Source organism: Episyrphus balteatus, chromosome 2, assembly GCF_945859705.1.
Source record: "Episyrphus balteatus chromosome 2, idEpiBalt1.1, whole genome shotgun sequence".
NCBI classification, from domain to species: Eukaryota; Metazoa; Arthropoda; class Insecta; order Diptera; family Syrphidae; genus Episyrphus; species Episyrphus balteatus.
Window position 1 is genome coordinate 122,093,754 of NC_079135.1, and position 21,895 is coordinate 122,115,648.

At 32.2% G+C, this 21,895-nt stretch overlaps 1 protein-coding gene across 11 annotated transcripts in view; it reads right to left on the reverse strand.

Annotated features, from left to right (window-relative positions):
* Positions 1-21,895, reverse strand: part of LOC129911845 (microtubule-associated protein futsch) — a 90,312-nt gene that overhangs the window by 6,560 nt on the left and 61,857 nt on the right. For 8 of the 11 annotated variants that reach the window (XM_055989823.1, XM_055989820.1, XM_055989822.1 and 5 more), the window contains 6 exons: positions 21,629-21,843; positions 21,135-21,564; positions 20,885-21,036; positions 6,298-6,423; positions 6,160-6,235; positions 4,212-4,724 (listed from right to left, as the gene is read on the reverse strand). In XM_055989823.1, coding sequence (XP_055845798.1) covers positions 4,212-4,724; positions 6,160-6,235; positions 6,298-6,423; positions 20,885-21,036; positions 21,135-21,564; positions 21,629-21,843 — 1,512 coding nt within the window. Of the gene's footprint in view, positions 1-4,211; positions 4,725-5,753; positions 5,839-6,159; positions 6,236-6,297; positions 6,424-20,884; positions 21,037-21,134; positions 21,565-21,628; positions 21,844-21,895 lie in introns of those variants that run through there. The other 3 variants (XR_008771704.1, XR_008771705.1, XM_055989826.1) reach the window with 3 other exon arrangements.

Consider the following 21,895-nt stretch of genomic DNA (forward strand, 5'->3'; position numbering starts at 1 on the left):
GAGAGAAGCCTGTTTACATAAGACCGCAGCGTTGGGAGCCTCAGGTTCCACAGGTCTTGGGATGGGAGCCACAATGCTTTGTACCTGTTGCTGGCGATAACTTGAACTAGAGTGCTGAGTATTGGTTGATTGGATGACAGATTCATTCTTTGGAGGCACTTGAGGCTTTGATTGAATCATAGGAGCTCTTGGTTTGTAGATTGGAGACATTGGTTGTTGGCTTTGCTGAGTTTTAGTTGTCGTGTAGTTTTGTGGCTCTGTTTGTGGGCTCTGGCGGATAATTGGAGACTTATACACTTGTTGTGGTGTTGATGGTTTCGTTTGGAGAACTTTTGGAGACTGCGGGTATTGCAAAGGAATTTCCGAAATTTGTGGTGAAAATGTGGGTTGTTGTGGGCTTTGTTGTACTTTCGGTGAATGATAGTATGATGGTGGAACATCAGACCGTGGACTTTGTGGAACTCTTGGAGACTGAACGTACTGAGTTGGAATATCAGCGTGTTGTTGGGGAAGCATTTTTGGTTGCTGACTTGGCTGAATTGGTGGAGACTGATAATATCCACTTGGAGACTTGACACTTTCCTGAATCAGTCCCTGAGGCTGAGGGATTTGCTGAGTCCTTGGCAATTGATAATATTCTTGTGGAACATCAACTCTAGGTTGATAAGTCTGCTGCGGTATAAATGCCGATTGTTGTGGACTTTGCTGAATTTTTGGAGGCTGATAGTATTCTGGTGAAATTTCCGTCCTAGGCTGATAAACTTGTTGTGGAACGTATCCTTGTGGCAAAGGACTTTGTTGTATCTTTGGAGACTGATAATATTGTTGAGGAATTTCAGCTTGTTGTTGATATTCTGGAGGAATATACATCGTTTGTTGTGGTTTCGGTTGGATTTGTGGAGAACTCTGAATAAATCCACTTGCGATTGATTGTTCTACCGGAATTTGATAGAACGGTGCTATATCTCTTGGTTTATCATAAACCTTAGTATAACTAGTCTCCAATGGAATTTGAGGTAAAATAACAGGTGGTTGAGGTCTTGCATAGATTTTTTCACCATATTGATTGAAATATGCTTCATTCGAAGATGAATATTCATTTGGAGTATTCGGTTCGGAATAGGGTTTTCTAAAAGCTGGTACATTTTGCATGTACATACCTTCGCTAAGAACTTGAGCTGTTTGAGCAGAACTCGAATCGGGAGACTTAATTGGAGAGCTGTAGATATAACGAGGTGGACTGGTTGGACCAGCTTGAATTGGCAATGAGTTTGGAGCATCACGCCTTGGTGGTTCTTGGTTTGGTCGTTCTTTCGGTACATAAGCTGATTTCTTTTTTATTTCTTGTGACACTTTACGACCGCGAGGTGGAGCCACAGGTGGCTCTTTCTGTTGGTAATCTTCCAGAGGAATATAAACTGGATTCTGGTGATAACCAACATTTGGTTGTGGTTTAATATATTCTGGATCTCTATTCGCTTCGAATTTCGTCACTTCTGGGAAGAGAGGCTCTACAATTGGAGCTTGATAAGCACTTCCATTCGGTGACATACAAGTTGCCGGTGATGATGGTGGTTGTTTCTTGGGTTCTGATTTTTTAGGAGTTCGCTGCGCGGGCTTAGAACTTCCAATATTTTTCATAACTGACAAAAGATTCTTAGCAGCTTTAGAATTTTTTCCAAAAACTTCATCGTCACTCATATGGGATGTCCTATTACCCACAGTCACAGCTTGTTGACTCAAAGGTTTACCCATAACTTTGGCTTCCACACGATACTCTGTCATACTTTCCATATCATCAATGTCATCATCTGTCATATCAGTCTGGGGAATATTTTGATTCATATCATCTTCATAGTATTCATAGGGTTGGAGACTATGTGGACTGTAAGCTGGTGCATTGGAGGTTAGAATCAGAGGCTCAGCTTGCGGATTGGTTAGGGAACTTTCTCGGAAAATTCGAGGCTGTGGTGTATAATCAGCGTATGATGTTGGTTGACTGCTATTTGACACATAACTTTGTTGGGAATGTCCATAATCTTGATATTGATAGGGATAAGCGGTATTTGGCAAGGAAGGTCTTTTTTCTTGTTGTTTGAAAGACTGATGCCTTTGGACAGGAGACTTGGATTCGAACTTCTTTGCAGCGATTTTAAGAACATTGTTATCAGGAGGTTTAGCGGTCCAGGGCAGAGTAACTGGAGAATTCGTAGCGGTGTTCTTTTTAATCCACGATTTAGTCGGTGAAGACTGGGAATAGTGGGGAGATTCTAAAACTTGTTTCCTCACTGGATTATAGGCTTTAGTCGGGGAAAGACTATTATTGACAACGTTTGATGGTACATTTAATGGTTTTTCCATAGGAATTGGCTTAAATTGCATTTGTATCGTCTCTGGAGAAGTGTCAACTGGCCTAAAAGCACTTTGGGGATTATGACTAAATTGATTAAGGTGAATTGGTTTCGGTACAACAACTTCACCTCTCTTTTCATTGCGTTCTTTAGCCTTTAGAGCAGAAGTCAACACACTTGTACTAGTCTTTGGTGGATTTTGTTCTTCTGATTTCTTCCAAAAGTTCTTTGCCGACGATTGAGATGCTGGCCCTGAAGTTTTCGGACCATTCGAACTTGTTACATTCGCTCCAGATTCAAATACATTTTTGATATTTCCAAATTTATTTGTCCAATTCGAGACAGATTTTGAACTATTCCACCCTAGACCAGTGGTTGTACTTTGTTTCTGGATAAAGGCTAAAAATTTGTGATCATTTTCGGTTTTAGGTTCGAAATTTGGCACCACTTGACGGGGTTTACGTTTGACATTGACTTGAACGGTACCTTTGAGACCCTTCGTTTTGAGGGCACTCCTTTCTTCAAAATCAGAATCTGTATCGAATTCTGGATTATAACGATGGGTTTTGGGGATATCAATTGTGTTGGCCCGTTTCATTAGTTGCTTTTTATTATTAAACCGGTTGAATCGGTTCGAATCGGGTGACAATCGACCGGGATTGTTGTTTGGTTTATCATCGGAATGGTGAGATCGATTATATTGATTTTTCTCTTGAACAGAATTATCGGGTTCGTTAAATGTTACTCTATTATTTTGAGCGGTATAAGCGTCGAAAGAGTCAGACAATGGCCGTTTACCGTTGTTCGAATCCGAATTCGGTACTCTTATGCTATCCATGTCTCCAGTACTTTGTCTCTGTCCAGGTCCTGGAGTTCCTTTCTTCTGTCGCATTTGAACCTCTGAATGATTCGAACCTGCCTCTGTCGAGTGTTTAAGATTATTCGGAACAAACTGATTTGGACGAAACAGGCTAGCAGATGTTTCTTGTGGTTCATGAGTGAGAATCGCTCCACTCGAGTTCTGCTTTTGAATGGCAAACAGTTCAGGAGGAGTTGTGGCCGAACTACAATCTGGAGTCGTACAGTTCGATAGGTTTTCAATCATTACCATTTCCTCCATGTATCGCCTGGCATCAGCCAACTCCTCCTTACTAACGCCAACAGTATGTCGATTGTTGCGGTTTTTTCGTTTGGCAAATCTTTGTCGGTTCGATCGATGATTGTCGGCTTCTGGCGAGGAAGTTTCATCCGGGAAATCCTGTTCCCCTCCCCCAGATGACAGTTTATCTGGAGCTGTCAGTCCCGTTTGCAGTCGCTCAACCAAAGCCAGCAATGTACTCTTCTTACTACTATCTAAAGCTAAATCCTTACCCTCTTTCAATGAGCTCTCTAGCTTATTCAAGGCATTCGTTACCTCCTTAATCAAACTCATATCACTATGATTTTCGATTCCTTCAATTTGCATAGAATCTCTAATACCAGCAGCAATTAAGCGCAAATCTTCCCCACTCTCAGTGCCAGAATCTTCAATTTGCTGAATAGCTGGCACTCTCAGACTTGAACCGTTTTGTTGTTGTTGTTGTTTTGGCTGACCTAAAGAACTATTGGTATTTTTACTTACTTCACTACTACTTAAACCACTATCACCCAATGAATTATTATTGTTACTTTTACTAGTGCTACTAAAATGTGTATTATTTGCTTTAAGACTACTTTTCAAATTGTTGCTATTTTGATGGGAGTTTGTTGCATTTGTTGTTGTTGTATTTTTTGATGAAGAACCACTTGAAGATGAAGAACGTGCTTGTGGCATGTTTTTATGCAATAGACCTTGCAACAATGGTATTAGCAATGACTCACCCTTGCTATCGGACACTGAATCACTATCGCCGCCATCTTTGTTATCTTTGACATCTTCTTTTTTATTTGCATTTGCAACTTTCTTTTCATCAACATTAGATGGCGATGATGTATCATCTTCATCTTCATCATCATCATCGTCATCAACTTCTTCAATAACAGTAGTTGTTTCAACTATAACGGTTTTTTTACTTTCACTTCCTGATTTTGGTTCTTCTTTTTTAGTAATTGTAGTCTTTTTGATTTCTTCTGTTATTTGTTTTGTATTTTTATCTTCTTTTACTTCGATTTTCTTTTTATCAGGTATAACAGTTTTTGTTGTGGTTGTTTTTGTTGTGGTTGTTTCTTCATCTTGATCGTCATCTTCAGAAGCAGTATATTCTTCGATTATTTCTTCATATTCACTTCCACTACTTTCATCGTCTTCAACAGCAGCAGCAGTAACTTTGGTTGATGTCTTGACTTTCGTTTCGTTTAGCTCAGCTTTAGCGCTAGCTTTTGATTCAGCACATGCTAATATCATAAAAAAGCATTTTTTATTGTTTTTTGATTTGGTATGGACGTAAACATATTTTAAAAAAGACAGAAGTTTTTTTTGGAACAAAAGAAGACAATGTAACGATAGATAAGATTTTTATACTGTTACGGTGTCACACAGTTTAAAAAATTATGTGAGTTCTAATTTTGTTTAGCCTTACAATTTGACTGGTTGGTTATTATTTATGTAACGGGTGTGACATAAAATCTCCATTTTAATAGGTAAGGGTGTGTTTTCGTTATGTAACACAATTTTCGGCAACATTTGGTCACAATGTAGGAAAGATTTTAGTTTGGTTTAATTTTGGAGACAACTTTGCATTGAAGCTATTTTTATTATTGAAAATATTTTTTTGATTGAATACTGAAAACTGCGTTACACCCGTAACCTATCAGAAAACTAATGTCCAATATGTCTTATAACTTTCTTTTTTTTTGCGTCACACCCGTAACAATGGAAATACGTATCTACGTATCTGAAAACTAAAGTCAAGTATGTCCTATAACGGTAATTTCTTGCGTTACAACCGTTACAATGGAAATACTTATCTGAAAACGAATGTCCGATATGTATTATTACGGTCATTTTTAGCCTCACACCCATAACAATGGAAATTCGTAATTGAGAACTTAATTCAATAATATGTCTTATAACGGTAGTTTCTTGTGTCACACCCCTTGTTATATCTATCTGAAAACTCAAGTCAATGTTTAATAACGCTATCCATCATTAATGTCTATTGTAGTAGATTAAGGTTTTCTTCTATTAATAACTAATGCCAATTATAGTCTTCCTTTACTCACTTTTACTGTGTGACATTCCAAACATGTTAAAAAATCTTATTTTAAAATAGTAAATAACACAACTTAACGAAACTTAACGAAATTTAAAGAAATTCATAATAAACAACGAAAACGAACTGAATTCGTAACAAAATAAAATAGAATGTAATAGAATTGAAAAAAAGTAACATTTTACAACACAGTGAATTAACTTCATTATACCTAAGCAAGAAACTCGTGTGCATTATTCATTTGCAGAAGACACGTGAATCTGACCAAACCTAATCTCTTTCTTTTTATATTCGATCTAAAAATGTAATAGAATAAAGAAAAAAATATATTTATTTTGTTTAATGGCTGTTAATGCATAAGCTTATTGATCATTGAGAAAAAAAAATAATATATCACCACCGTAATTGAGATTAAGAATATTATTATGATTTTTTTTATTGTTGTTTGATTAAGGAGAGTCACTTTTGTCCTTAATATTATAAGAGTTCTTAGGTTTTTGTTTCTTTTCTTTTTTTGTTTTTAATAAATTGATTAAAATGTAGTAAATTTATCAAATTGTTTTTATAAATTTTTAAAATTATTAAAATTTTCTAAAAAATAATTAATTTTGTTTTACCTTCGCGGTCAGCCATTAGTTGTCTTAGACGTGCACGTATTGATCGACGTTCCTCGTAGCTTGTTGATTTTTCAAGCTAGATTTTGAAAAATTTCATCAATTTTTTGTCGACGGTTAAAATATTGAATAAAAACATACCAATTGTTTTAAAGTTTCTTCGTCCCAAATCTCCTCGAAATCACAAGTTTCTCTGGCAACTGGTGATGAAGAGCTTCCACCGGTTGTGCCGGTTTTTATCGTTTTCGTTACACGAGTTGTTTTAACCTGGAAATTAAAATAAATTACATGAATAAAAAATTGTAATAGTCTTTTTGAATATTTGAACATTTTTGCTGACTTGGAAAGAAAAAATTCCCAAGAATTGCTCGAGTTTCCAAAAAATAGAAATAAAGAAAATTCTTTTCTATAAAACAAAATTGTACTAGATCGAACATTCATTTTATGTTTTGTTTTTGTGGGCGGCAAAGTAGATACTAATGAGTTCTGAACTAATGATTTTCTATTAAAAGCACATTTAAGTTACAAGTTGCAATGTACCTATGAGTAGTTGGAAACGATAATCTAGTACAATATTTTCTGCGGGAGTAGATGGATAATGCATTGATATCCTGGAATGACCGTTCTATAAAAACTCACTAATATAGTACTCATGAGAACTCTGTCATGTCGAGGGGAAAGCTACTTTTGTAGAAATTGTACTAGATTAGAACTATGAATAATAATGCATTTTAAATTTCTCTAACGAGCACGCGAGGAGGTTTTCAAGGGATAACAAATAAAACGAGCAACTGTAATCATTACTCATAGGAGTCTGACAAAATTTCATGCACATCTGTAACTGTCAATATTAGATACCTGTCAAAATTATAAGCATCTTTTGTTTTTGACATCTCTTGATGAGCTGTCTAATATTCTCTTTTAAAATGAAACACTTTTCTATATTAGGAACCCTGTCAAAACCTAAGCCAATCTTTTTTGATGTCTTCTGTTTGCTTCTTTGTTTATGTGTGTTGTGGACTATTTATATTCAATGACATCTTAAATAACAATATCTTTACCTTCTATATAATTGGTGCCAAACAATTAAAACTGTTGGCATCGCAACGAAAAGGTGCACTTAAAGAACTTCAACCATAAGATTCATTTGACCGCATTTTGAACTTTAAAAAACTTAAAAAGTATTTATTTTGAACAAAAAACAAATAAGTAATCATTAATCATCATCGTTTTCTATTCATACCAATAGTATGTGTCATCTGCATGTCACTGATAATATTGTAAAATGTCATTTCAAAATCAATAGGAAGCAAAAGAAAAAAACAACAACTTATTTAATTTGTTGGTTCATTGAGAGCGCATCTCTTTCAATGTCATTACCCCGTCAATATAAATGTCGTTGTACCGGCTTCTTGAGATTTTGTATTTTTTGCGTCTATTGCTGATGATCGGAAAATTAACAATAAATAAACCAGAAGCCTCATTCGATGATTAACAATTTGTTCAGTTCAGCCGCTATCGTCATTTTAACAAAAAAATAACAAGTGCAAGTCCATGGTAATATTTCAAGGATATCCTAATAGGGGATAACGGGCGCAAATTGTGACAGACCGTCATTTTAAGTTTTTAATCTCTTAAAGCACCGCCACACTAATTTCATCTGTTTTATGTTGACAGCTGTCAAATGTAAAAATAAATTTTAATGTATTTCTCCAATTGAATGGGCAGGTTCAGAAACGTTAGGCACTTAATATTTAGGTAATTTCTCGGTCTCTGATTGGTCAGCTGTCAAAATAAATCTTTCCAATTTAGGTAATTTTATTGGAAAGCTAACTGGAAAGTTAGGCAAGAAAATTTTACCTAAAAATTTAGGAAAGTTTTTTTTGTCAACATGACAGCTGATTGTTTTTAAATAAAGAATTAATTTAGCAGAATTAAATTTATTTGTGTGAAAAACTAGTAAAAAGTGCATTATCGGTTGTAATTAATATTATTTATTCATTAAAGTTAAGTGAAACGTGCTGTCTTCCCCATGCGATCGGTAAATTTCTTAAGTAAATTTCGAAATTTGACAATAACATCATATCCAAACTAATTTAGTCAATTTACTAAAATTTCCGTTCAGAAAATGACGTTGCCTAAATATCTAGTCCCTAATATTTCCTGAACGTGCCCAATGTAAAGTTTTTAAAATTTCTGATTCGCTACCTGTCAAAAAAGATGGCTTCTAATGTTTTTGACAGCTGACTAATCGCAGAATGACAAAATAAGAAAAATCCACCCGACGATTTTGAATATTAATTTAGCTTAACTCTGACCGATATTCTATTCTACAAAAAAAAAACACAGAAAAACATTTCTAGTACAATTAGAATACAATCTAGAATAATGCCCAAGAATCCCCTACACTTTATCGATGTTTTTTTTTTTCTAATTTTTTTGCAGTGAATCTTTGGCGAAGCTGCTTGTGTGGTGACGCTAAACGCTACTGCAAGTAGTGCCAAATGTCTTTGATGCCAACAAAACAAACAAAAAAAAACATGATCTTGTCTCGCATTTTGTTGATATACCCGCCCCCTTTTTCGAAAAAATCGTTGAATATGACCAAAACGAGAAGTGGATCATAATATTATTTTATTTGTTTTTACCTGTAATTGTAAAATGAGCTAAATTTAAATTATACGTAAAAATAATAGACCACAATTTAAGCTTCCGTATTGGGCAAGGCTAAAGACCTTAAACGCATTAATTTTTTCGTGTTCTTCAATAAAAACAACACGCGCAAATCACAATTGCGTTTTTGACGTTTAATTGCGAAGAAAACAAAATTAACGGTAATGCGTTTACAACCAGAAGTAAATATACACAAAAATAAACTGCAGATATAAATATACAAAATTTGCTTGTGCTGTGCTTTGTCGTGATGACTGTCCGCTTTTAGAATAATGACTAAGTACAAAATAGGCGGATTACCAAAAACGGCGGTGGTTTGTTTGAAGATTTTTGAAAAATGTTTTTGAGTTGAAAAGAGTGAATGAGTCGTGCCGAAGATGAAGACGAAAGTATACTAAAAATGGAATATATTTAAAATTAGCTAGATTTTCTAAAAGCTTTTCAAATGCAATCATAAAACCAATTTTAATTACCAAAAATAGAGGTTTTTTGAAAATCAAAAATAAGTTTTCGAAATTTCTGTCGATTGTGATCTAATGGTGAAGGAGCTTTAAAAAGAAATATAAAAAAGAAACATAAAAAATTACTGAGGCGTTGATTGTGTATCGGCAACTGCACAAACTAAAAATAGGAGGCAATTCATTTACGCACTTGAAATATTCTAAAACAAAAAAAATCACTTGATTTTATTTTTGTTTGCGGTTTGTTTCAATAAGAGGAGTCGTTTTACATTGATTACCTACTTTTTTTTTTGTTAAATCTTCTTCCTTTTTGTTTTTTATTTTATTTTTTTTTTTTTATTTACAAACATGTTTTGAGTAAACTTGAAAAGGTGTGGAATGGATATGAATTGACATGACAGTTGATTGATCTTGACTTAAATTTATGTTTTTCTTTATGTTGCTAATCAATTTATCATTGTAAAGCTCTATATGGTTGCACACATGCTTAGTAATCAATCACCAAAGAAGTGATGTATTGATGGATAACTTCATTTGAACATTAATCAAACAGAGCTAAGATGATTTTTACAGTGGGACAGTTTTATGGAAAAGTCGGTATAATTCAATAAGTAAGGGTTATTATTCGTAGAATAAGTAAGAAAATGCTCGATTCAGTACAAAAATTAAACGAGCAAGGGCAGTATCAAAAAATCGCGTTTCTTTGGGGAGTATTCATGATTAGATGAAAAAGATAATCTAGTTCTATACCAACAACTCGAGCAAAACTGCTGGTGCAGATGCTAATGGCAATGGCATAAAAATAGTAAATACTTGTATAAAAAAGTATAAACTAGTAAAATGTGTTTTTTTTTTAAATGTTGGTATTAACTTTAACATACACTGCACGTCACTTGAATAGAAACAACATTTTTTCTTTCGAAAATAGCAATTGGCGCTTCGGTGAGGTAACTTGGTAGATTTTTGGTTTTGCATTTTATTTGCACATTATAACCAATTAAGGGCTACGAGTTACCATTAGGCATCACAGAAAATGCATAAGTAGAATTTCACATTGAAAATGCACTTGTACTGTACACAATCGTGGACCTAATTGGAAAAAGTGATAAAAGTTTTTGGTAACTTCTTACAAATTACGAAAATGACATTTTCTACAATTTAAGGATTGAATAAGAGAAATAAACTTTTGTTATCATCCAGAATGCATCTGATTTGTTTCTATTGCGTTGTTTTTTCTGGAACTATCCTTGTGCAATCTCTAAGACGGTTGTTTTTCCACGTTCCCAAACTTCCCAAGAGCTTCTACCATTATTTCTTTGTAAAAGTTTGCATCTTTTTTCAAAGCGTGAAGCTTCAACTTTGCTATTGCACATCATAAAAACAAAGTGTATTACTTTAACACATTTTAGTGCCCTTTATGCTATTTATGCATTTTCTGTGATGCCTAATGGTAACTCGTAGCCCATAATTGGTTATAATGTGCAAATAATGTCAAAGTTTATCTAATTTAAGAGTTTGTTTCTATTCAAGTGACGCAAAAAAAAACACTGTTTTTTTGTGAAGTAATCCGAAAAAACGCAACTAGTAGCCATACGGTTTCTGTTTTTTTGTTTTTACAACATTGTTTGTTCAAAGTTCCTCTTGGAAAATGCAAAACCAAAAAAAGTTACCTCACCGAAGCGCCAATCGCTATTTTCTAAAGAAAATTTGTTGTTTCTATTCAAGTGACGCGCAGTGTATACCGACCCATATAAAATGTACGTTATTAGCGTAAGTTTGTAAAACAATTATCATTAGACATGACTTTAGGAAATCGTATTATTAATTTTTTATTAACAAATATAGAGAGTTTTATGTATTTGAAAAATGTCCAAATTTCGATTTTCGAAAAGCAAAGTTAAAAAAAAAATCCCAATGTGCGACTGACCGCTCTTGGTCTAGTCGAGATCACAATTTATTATGGAATGTGGAAACGATAATTTTGTATTCTTTGTCAAAATAAAAAAACATGTAATAAAAACATGACATTCCAATATCTGACACAAAAATTAAAATCTTTTTTATATGAAAAGTAATATAATAACTCCCACCCATCTTATGTTATTATGTCTACCAATAGCAATAATTCAAATTGGCACACCGCCTAAATTTAATACATGTCTGCCAAAATATATTTACATTTAATTTCTATATTAAAAGTGCTATTTATTCATTCTTACAAGTTCCTCCTACAAACGAATAAAAGTTGTGATTGAAATAAAATAATACGGTATATAGCACTTTCGAAATATGAAAACGTGTGGCCAAAAAAGCACGAACATAACCAACTTAAAAGTTCTGTTTGGTTACTTTCTTACTTTTAATGGTAAAAAGTAAAAACTTATTAAATGTTATATAAGCAATTTAATAAAGAGTTTTCTACTTCTGATAAATTTTGAGACGGTATTTTGATATTTTCAAAAACTTGAAAACCTTCTATTCTCCATGAATACACATGTAATTTGTATTTGAAATTCCCAAAACTCGTGACCTCTAAAAAGGGCTGGATTCCACACATGAGCTTATAAATCATCTGTCAAAAATGAAAGTTCAATGTCATCATAATTCAAAAAATTGTCTAACATCGTTTTAAATGCAAGAAAAGGACAGCAAAACAAATTCAAATTCATAGTTCACAACTTCTTAAATTTGTTCCATGACACCAATAATATATTCAATGGCCTTTTCCAAATATAAATATAGGTTCAATATTTCCCAATGAGTCCGCGTGCCAAAAAAACTTATCTAAATCCATAAAATCAAATAAACAAAATAAATTAAAATTTTATTTCTTCGGAAAACCCATTCAAAATAATAAAAGAAGAAAAAAGAAAAGCGAAAGAAAAACTCAAAAAGATGAAAGCTTAAATTAAAATTTTATAATTTTTGGTAAAATAGCCCAAACTACACAATACTTTAAGATTCACGATGGCGTATAGCGGTGATATATGTAGCGTGCGTGAGAATCAATAAAACAACGAGCAGACCTATTTTGGTCACGATCGACGCGATCGTTCTTATTCCTCTCGTCCTCCTGTCGGCCGTGTCCCCTCATACATCAACCATATGTTTGATTTTCATCTAAATTTATTGAAAACTCAAATGAAAATTGTATGAAAACATATACGTCAATTTTAATGAGTTTCCCTGAGAGAAAATTGAAGATTTGAACCGAACGGACACGGACATGGAGATTGCTTGTTTTTGTTTTATACATTTTATTTTGCAAAGATCTATTTTTGTCATTTCACTCTTTTTGAATCGTGCTAAAATATTAACAAAAATTAACGGTGTGTACGAATTTCTTTGTCGTTGGACTAACCGACGACGACGAAAACGGAGAGACTTTTTGCACTTTTATATGACAGCACAGAAGGTGTTTTTATTTTTTTTTAATTTGGCTGAAATGCGGAAGATTTTTTTGAGTGAGAAATGATTGTGGCCCACATGTGCGCCTTGCCAGATGAAATAAGATTAATTTGTGCGCCTCTACTTTGAACAAATTGCTTTGTTGCTATTTTAAATGCATTTTAAATGAGGCGTATTTTTTTTTTATTTGAATTGATTTTGGGATGACAGGAGCAATGACATTTAATTAACCTTGTCGAATTTTGGTTTTTCCTTTTTGTTAACAAATTAATGAATTTGAAAAATACATGTATTTCGAGACCATTTGTCAAATTTTATTTAAATTTGAGGTCAAGTACAAGTTACATATGCACTTTTCCCTGTACAGTCAGCTAAACCATTTACACATGTTTTGTGTTTGAATTTTAAAGTTCAACATTTTTTTAAGAAAATCTCGATTGGAAATTCGAATTGAATTGTTGAGTTAAACTAGATTTCCTTCATGCATTCTTAATTACAACATAATTTTCTATTTTGTTGGTATAACCAAAATGTGAGTATGCAGTTATATAGCCTTATGCCTTCTAATAACGTATTCGAAAGTCTAGCAGCTTTAAATTACGGCTTTATATGGTTTTCTGGGGGTTAAACAACGCGAGTTTTCCAATTAATGTGAGAAGGCTAAGGAAGCAAAAATTCACATCCTGAATATAAGGAATGATGCTCTGTCATTTCTCCTAAGCCTCAATACGACAAATAGAAATTTTTTAACTAAAACCATATCAACTATCTTCTTGGAGAGTTTTGAGTTCAAAACAACAACAAACAAAAAGTTAAACAGTAAAGTCTCCAAAACAAAGCCGCTTAAAAAGCTTATATCTTGAGTTCTATTAATAGCATCGTCAAGATTGATGTCTTCAAGCTTAGGGAAAATGACAGAGCATCAGTTGCTCTATTAAAGAATATGAAATAGTGTGAATTTAGCCTACTTATATGAATTGGAAAACTCACCTTTTTCAACCCTCTGAAAACAATACAAAGCCACGATTTAAAGCTGCCAGACTTTTGAATTCGTTATAAGAACGCGTAAGGCTATGAAACTGCATACTTACATTTTGGTTATACCTCCACTCCCAAAATTTGCTGTGGGCTCTTAGACTAAAATTATCAACATTTAAAAAGCAAATTTTTTTAAATAGCTATCAATCCGTTTTCAAGTAATTGATTTTTCAAAAAAAAAATTGAGAAGGTTTTTTTAAGAATCCAAAAATAGGATTTTTAACAATTTCGTTTAGTTTTAAGAGTATAGCTTCCAAGTCCACACAAAAATGTTCTTTAAATCGGTTAAGTCGTAACCGAAAAAACTCAAGAAAAAGGTTCTATGACAGTTAGCGATACAAAATTGGACAGTCAACGAAATCAACGCGTTGCGTCGTAAATTAAATTAAAAAAAATTAAATTACTTCAAAACCTTTCACATGGGTGTCATGCAATTTATTTTTTATTTCAAAGGCCGATTATAACTGCAAAAAATGTGTTTAAACCGGTAAACAAACACGGTACATTATATTTGTTGGATGACCAAGGATATACAAAAAGTGGCACAAACGCTATGAGAAATGCATTATACTTCCCCCAAAAATTGAAAAACAGCATTTCCAAATTTGTTCAAATTACAGTCAACATCATACCATAAAACGGGATTACTTTGCCACTGCATTTGTTACTTTACCCCACAATTTCTAAAGCGTTTGACGCTCACGAATTATTCGTTTTTTGTTATCAAAATACCGCAGTGAACACAGTGGATAATATAAATTTACGACGACAGTAAAAAATTTGGCCTTTAAACAACTTTGCGACTTTTCAATCAAATGAAAAAACATTACAAGTCGTGAATAAAATACTTATCACATTTTTAATGTATACTCTTGTACGTGAATAATAAACGGTTAAGAAAAAAATATGAAATTATTTTAATCAGTTTTTTCAGTTGTCTTAAAAAGCAGCAAAGTAACTCTATTTAACGGTACATGATATAATCGAGGAATCAACAGGACAAAAGCCCAACACATGTCGTTTTCTATTGAATTTTGAGATTTTTGTGTAAAAATTTCAGATTTTCCACTGCAAATAGAATATGAAATCTAGTTTTGTAATTGTGTACGAAATCTGTACGTATAAAAAAAAAACAACAACAAATGTTCAGACAAATGTCAAACAGAGGAGTGTGTGTGAAAGTGCGTGTGTTTGTATGCGTGAATCTTGCTAAAAATCCAGATTCAGATTCTTGAATCTCAGATTTATTTTTTTGTCATTTTTTTGAATCTCAAGACGCAAAATCATCATGAAATCTGATATTTTTCCACTATTTCCCCTCTTCACCCCCCCTGCCAGATTCACAAATCACATTCTGAGATTCGTCAATAGAAAACGACAACAGTTTATAAAGCCTGTTGGGCACAAAGTGTAAAATGAATAATTACATTTTTTTAATGTACAGTTGCCTTTTCCGAGCATTCATAAAAAAATAAATAAATGGAAACATAGACCAAAAAAAGTTAATAGTCCTTTTTAAAGCTGTGGAGACTGTGATTCTATAATTTCCTTTATTAAGTTTCTGTCTAGAATTAAAAGAGTTCATTTAAATTTTTTATTCAAATTTTAATGTTCTTCTATTTAACCGGCTATATTATATAAGGCATTATATAAGGCATTATATAAGGCCTTTTAACTCCTTGTACAAACAATTTCAAAAACATCATCAATTAATTGGACCCAAAAATGAAATAATAAAGATTGGTAGGCTTCCCGACAGACAGACCACTAATGTAATGCAGTTGTGTGGGCGATCTTCGAATTCATAATAACGCAAAATAAAGAAGAAAACGGAGCTTAAAGACTGAAGTTTTTGTAAATATGTATGTATTTATTATCCATTATCAAAATTTTGTGCTCCTGTGAATCTCAAGCAGAAAAGAAGTTTAGATTATAAAAAAATTGTCTTTTACACAAAGAGCACGATTTTTCAAATAAGAATACGAATTATTCATTCCTCTTATCAGTTTTATTTTCATACCTTCTAGTTTCGTCGCTAATACCGGCTATTAATTTTGCCATTTTTCTCAAAAAATAAATAATTTTTTGGTCAAAACAAAAAAAAAATAAATTAGGTTTATCTAAAAACAATCTAAATACATAATATATTTTGTTTTCATATGCCTAATCTATTTTGCGGAACAACGAAAAAACTATGCCGAACGCAAAACAGCTGCGTGTTTATAAATTACCTCAAATATAAAAACATTCAAGCCCACACATCAAATTCCTCAAAATTAGTCGCACCATACAATACACATGTCCCATTTATTTATTTGCGGTGTTACATTTTTTTATCAAAATAAATCAGAAGAACAGAAAAAACTTACAACATAATCTCCCAGGACAAAAAAGAATGCAAAAACTTCAAAAATATTCATTTTACTTTTTTTCAAACTTAATTTCTATTTTCTACCAAAACCTTATAAAATTTAAACAAAACAAAAAATAATACAAAAAAAACTAAAATACTAAAACTATCCACACTTGAACCGCCTTTAAACTAAACTGATTGCAAAATTAGAATGGAAAATTATTTCAAAATCATTTTAAAACAATTTTCTAAAATTACTTTAATACTCAAAGTAAAAAAGGAGAAGTAAAAATCAACGCCAGGAGCAGAAACACACAAATGCACAGCCGAATTATTTTTTGTTTTTTTTTTTGCATTTTTTTGTCACATACAAAATTGCGCTGCGCTATTTCCTATTCACAAAAAACTTATTTTGGAAACTCACCTCAGCTGTGGAATATTTTCAACACGCAATGGTGTGTTCTATAGCGCTTCTATAATGATGATATGCGTTTATCCCAAAAAAATAATATGTAAGATCCAAATCCTCCTTAATGTTGCGTTGTTGTGATTATTCCCAGAGAACACACGACGATGCGACGCGGCGTTCCGTGCAAAGAACAAAAATCATACAAAAACTCGCAACTTCTGAAAAATCTCTGAACGGATAGAAAAATTCTTCGTATTCGTAAAAATAGTATGACTACGAATCTATTTTCGAATGTACAGAGTTTTCTTTTAGATCTTTTTTTTTTCAAAATGTGGTTATATTCTCTCCCCTTCGTTTATTTTTTTTTTCTTCTTTTTCTCTTTTTTTTCTCGTTATTTTGGTTTATTTATTTTATTTTTTTTTATTTAATTTCCATTAAAAGTTCAGGTGTATTTTATATATGCTTGCACATTCGATGAACTTTTCAAAATTCGAAATCGAAAAAAAAAATAGATATCCTCTGTGGTATTTGATGGAGATGATGATGAGTACAGCATAAGATATAGTTTTTTTTTTTCTTTACTATCGACGACGGGATGCGACGGCAGATTTGAATCAAGTTCGTATTTATTTACTTAAAAACACACAAAAAAACTGTATAGATAAGCTTTTTTTTTCAAAAAATGTATAAATATTTGAAAAATTCTATTTCGTAACACTTATGCACACGGAACACAAGTTTTTTTTTGAGATATACAATCGAATAGTAAGAAAAAATTAATTGAAAACTCAAAATTTTGAGTTTAATTTGACATAAATATTAATTAATTAATTAATTAGAAAAATATTAATTAAATTTATTTTTCTTCAACACTATAATAGGTATTATTTATAGATTTATTTAAGAACTTAAAAAAATCAAAAAACCTTATCCCGTTATTTCAAAAAAAAAAAAATATATGTATCAAAAATTAGAGTAAAAAACAAATTATCATTAAGATGTTAATTTGACCGTGGTCTATGCTGTACTGAAATTTTTGCGAAACCGATTTTCTACTTTGAGGAGCAGCGTTCAGCGTTCCGAACTACTAGGTACACGATTTAGATTAAATAGAAGCTCATTCGTAGCTGTTGAGATTGTTTTTAAATTATGCCCACAATTTAGTTTGGTCAGTTACGGATCTGGTAGCTATTAAAATCGGGCGCCATTTACCAAAGGGCAAGAAAATCTACTTTAAAAAATTAAAACACATCTAAAAGGTTTTTGCTTTCAAGTTTTCGAAAATTAAGTAGAAAAGTGTTTCTAAAATTTCGAAATTATTTAGATATTTTTTCGAAGTTTACTTTGCAAATTTGGAATTTATTTACAAGCATTTTCTTTAAGAAATGACCGTTAAAAACATTTTTTTTTTAATATCTACGTTTTGAGTTTTTGAAATTAAACGAAAATTTGGTACATTTTAATGATTTCAGGAAATTGAAAAAAATTCTCCTTCAAAATTTGGCAAAACAAATCAATAGATCATTTCAAAAACCTTCTAAGTTATGCAATAACACTGGTCGGCATACATAAAGCTTGAACCAAACCCTACTTTGAATTTTTGTGTTATGATTCCGAACCCGAAGTCAAATTTTCACTGGAACGTCACGTTTTTGAAATATGTACTTGAATATTAACAGGTCGACGTGAATATTTTGACGTCGAATTACATCACCGGTAATTTTTTTTTTGTTGCAAAATTACTTATGCAAAACGCTATATTAAAACGTCCTAAAAGTAAATATTTTTTTCAAAATTAATTTTTTTCTGAAAGATATTGAAAAGGGAAATTTATGTTACATATCTCAAAATCTTGATTATTTTTAAAATTACAAAGCTTAAAACTTTTTTCAACTTTGTTGATCTATACCTTTCTTTATATGAACAATATCGAAAAATTGTTGACACAGTTTAATTTGCGACATTTACTACCTTGAAAACTATTTTCTAAAACTTTGGAAATGAAAAAAAAGTAGTACTTTTAATTCCACTTTCGGATTAGGTTTTTTTCGAATTTCGAAATGTTTCTTTTTTTTTTAACTATTTATTTATAGGGTAAACAAATTTCACTTTCGGAATTCTCATTTCTAAAGTGGCAATTTCATTCCTCTTTTGAAATGGAATATAAAATATTCGATTTCGAAAATTTTTAAATTTCCGTAAATATTTTTTCTTTGGCCGTGCTACACGAATTTGGACTTCTAACTTAACTTTATCCTTTAAATTTTTATATTCAGGCAGTTAAAGCACTCGCACTGTACAAAAACACAAAATTAGTTATCAACCATTATGTTAGCTATAGAATTTTTAAATTGGTCCTTCGAGCCGGATCATAGGCGTTTTGGGTTGTATTAAATCTTTTAAATTTGATTCCAAAACCTTTGCTTTTACACTGGAAACAAGAGAACTTTCAAATGAAGCAATTCAGGAATAAGGATTTGACATTCCCCAAAACCTTTAAAAATTTTTTTAAAAAAATGCAATATTCGTTTTGTCGGTTTGTTTTTCTTTTGGAGCTTCCCTTTTGCCTTAAACATTTCTACACCACTGTTTTTAGACTAGGGCTCTTTAAATTCAGAATCAATTATAATCTTTTTTTTTAGGAAATAGTAGTTTAAGGGATGAAAATGACTTTTTTTCAATTGAATCATAATATTTCAATTTTCAACAAACAAACACTATGACATCATTCAGCCCTAAATCCGCTCCTGGTATCAGTCGAATGCACATGCGCATGGATCCATACACCTGATAATTGGTTCTCTTGTCTTCTGGCTTATTATTATTTTTTTTTCGGTTTAAAATACTTTTCTATAGTTAATAAATATAGTTCTCTCTTAAGTCAGTTGCGTGCATTTAAAATTTTTAAATATATGCACATTATGGTCAAGGGTGGTATACCGCAATTCAGAGAATAGAGAACAAAAAAATGAATTTTTAATGAACGAGAACGACGATGATATATTCGTGTATAATTATTCTCTTGAATCCGTTTTTGAGTACAAGAACTTTTTGTTGGTTCAAGTTTTCCTTTTTGGGGGATCGTCGAACTATACAACAACCCAAAAGTCTGCTATTTAGTTGTAATAGAAAAAAAAACTATTTTTGGAAATCATCACACACTACTTATTGAAGTCAGTTTGTATGTAAATCTTGTCTTGTGGTGAATTTTTCTGGATACACAAAAAAAAATGCAATGCAGACACATAGTGTGGATATTTTTAGAGGTCAGTGTGGCATTATATAGTTTAGTTGTGGAAAGGAATTTAGGTGGAGAAGCAAAATAAAAAAAAGAATTTTATATCTTTTTTAATGATTGGGATCGCTATCTGTATTTTAAGAGGACAGTGACCTTTTGGTTACAATGTAAGCTTAAATGTACCTATTCTATTAGAGAAACAAAAGGTATAAATAAACTTAGATTTTCGAGGCTAAGCCAATTTCTAAAAGACCAAATTGTTTGAGGAAAAAAAATATAACCCTTTGTGCACTCTTTCAAAATTTCGCCATCATAGGCTTCTAAATAGAAGTCTCCACCTTTTCGGATGTTAAAGAAGCTTTAAACCTTTTTTATTTCGATAAAAATATTTTATTTTCTTTGTCTCTATCAACTTTAATTTCCTTTTTTCGAAAACGAACTTTTTTTAAAGTTTTTTTTTTTAATTGACAGGTCTCTGAATTAAAGTCTCCACCTTTTTGTATGTTTTACAACCTTTTTATTTGGACGAAAAAATTACTTATCTCGTCTCTTTATCATTTCCTAAAACCGAAGGCTTTTTTAAAGTTGTTAAAATTTGACAGGTCTCTAAATAGAAGTCTCCACCTTTTTAGATGTTTTAGAAACACTGAACCTTTTTATTTCGAAAAAAATTGTATCCCTCGTCTCTCCATCAATTCTCCTCCCATTTCTTTCCTCCCTCCTTATTGCGAACGCTATTTTTCAAGTTTTTGAAATTTGACAGGCCTCTAAATAAAAGTCTCCACCTTTTCGGATGCTTGAGAAACTTAAAACGTTTTTATTTCTACAAAAAAATTATTAACCTCGTCTCTCTATGATTTCCTAAGAACGAACTCTCTTTTTCAAGTTTTTTTTTACTTAATAGGTTTCTAAACAAAAGTCTCCACTTTGTCAGATGTTTTTAGAAGCTTAGAACCTTTTTATTGCGAAAAAGTAAATTAACTCGTTTTCCTATCTATTTCCCTTTTCCCACGTTACTAAAAACAGAGATTTTTAAAATTTGACAGGTCTCTAAATGAAAGTCTCCACTTTAGCGGATTGTTCCGAATTTTAAATCTTTATCTTTTTTTTTGGGAATTAACAGTTTTATTTAATGTTCACCACTTACCTCTTGTTTATTATCAGCACCTGCTGTCGACTTTCTAAGTTCCATTTGTGGAATCATTGATTCCATGCCTGACATTAGTACACTTGCCCCAAGGAATTTATTTAACAATGATCTTGCTTCACGATCTTCCATTGTATCACCATCCACAACAACTAAAAAAAAAAAAAACAAGTATAAAAATGTATTCAGTAATTTAATATTTTTTTAAGGCACATTCACACTAGAATCAAGTGCCAATAAAAATCCTTACCATTATCAGCATTCCTCATTCTATCCAGCACATCATCGACTCCTGTCACCTTAGAACCACCACTATTTAAAAATGACCTTGTATTAACCTTTCGCCGAATCTCAGTTTCATCTTCACTTTCAGTCACAACTTTCGAATGTTTCCTCGATGTTCGAATTTCGACATCATCTTCAGATTCATAATCATATTCTGTAGACTTTCCACGAACTTCATACTGATCGGCTGTATCAGCAGTTGCACCAGAATTTGTTCGTGTACGTAAAATTAAACCAGCTTTTGGATAACCACTGCTAGACTTTTCTGTTACAGACGACGATGACTCTTTGCGAATGAACTTTTCACTCATTTCTTTGACCGATCCACGACGAACTATTTTCGAAGATGATTTCGAAAATTCGGCATCATCTGTCAATGAGGGGATTTCACCAGGCTAAAAAGGGGGAAGACCGATTTTAGAGTAACGTTATCGATTAGACAAGAAATTTAGAACTTACCTTATATTTTCCAATTTTCTGAACCTTAGTAACAGTCGTTACACCATCTTTGGAGAGTTTTTCACGTTTAACAGTCTCACTATCACGACGATCGTATTGTGTTTCCAAATCTACCAAATCTTCAGGATTTGTCGAGTATACGGTTACTTTACGTTCACCAACAGGTTCGGCTCCATTTTCTGAATAATATTTTTCCGTTATAACAGTTCCGGTGACTAAAATAGAACAAAAGTTAAAAAAAAAGGTTTAAAAAAAGTGGAGAGTTAA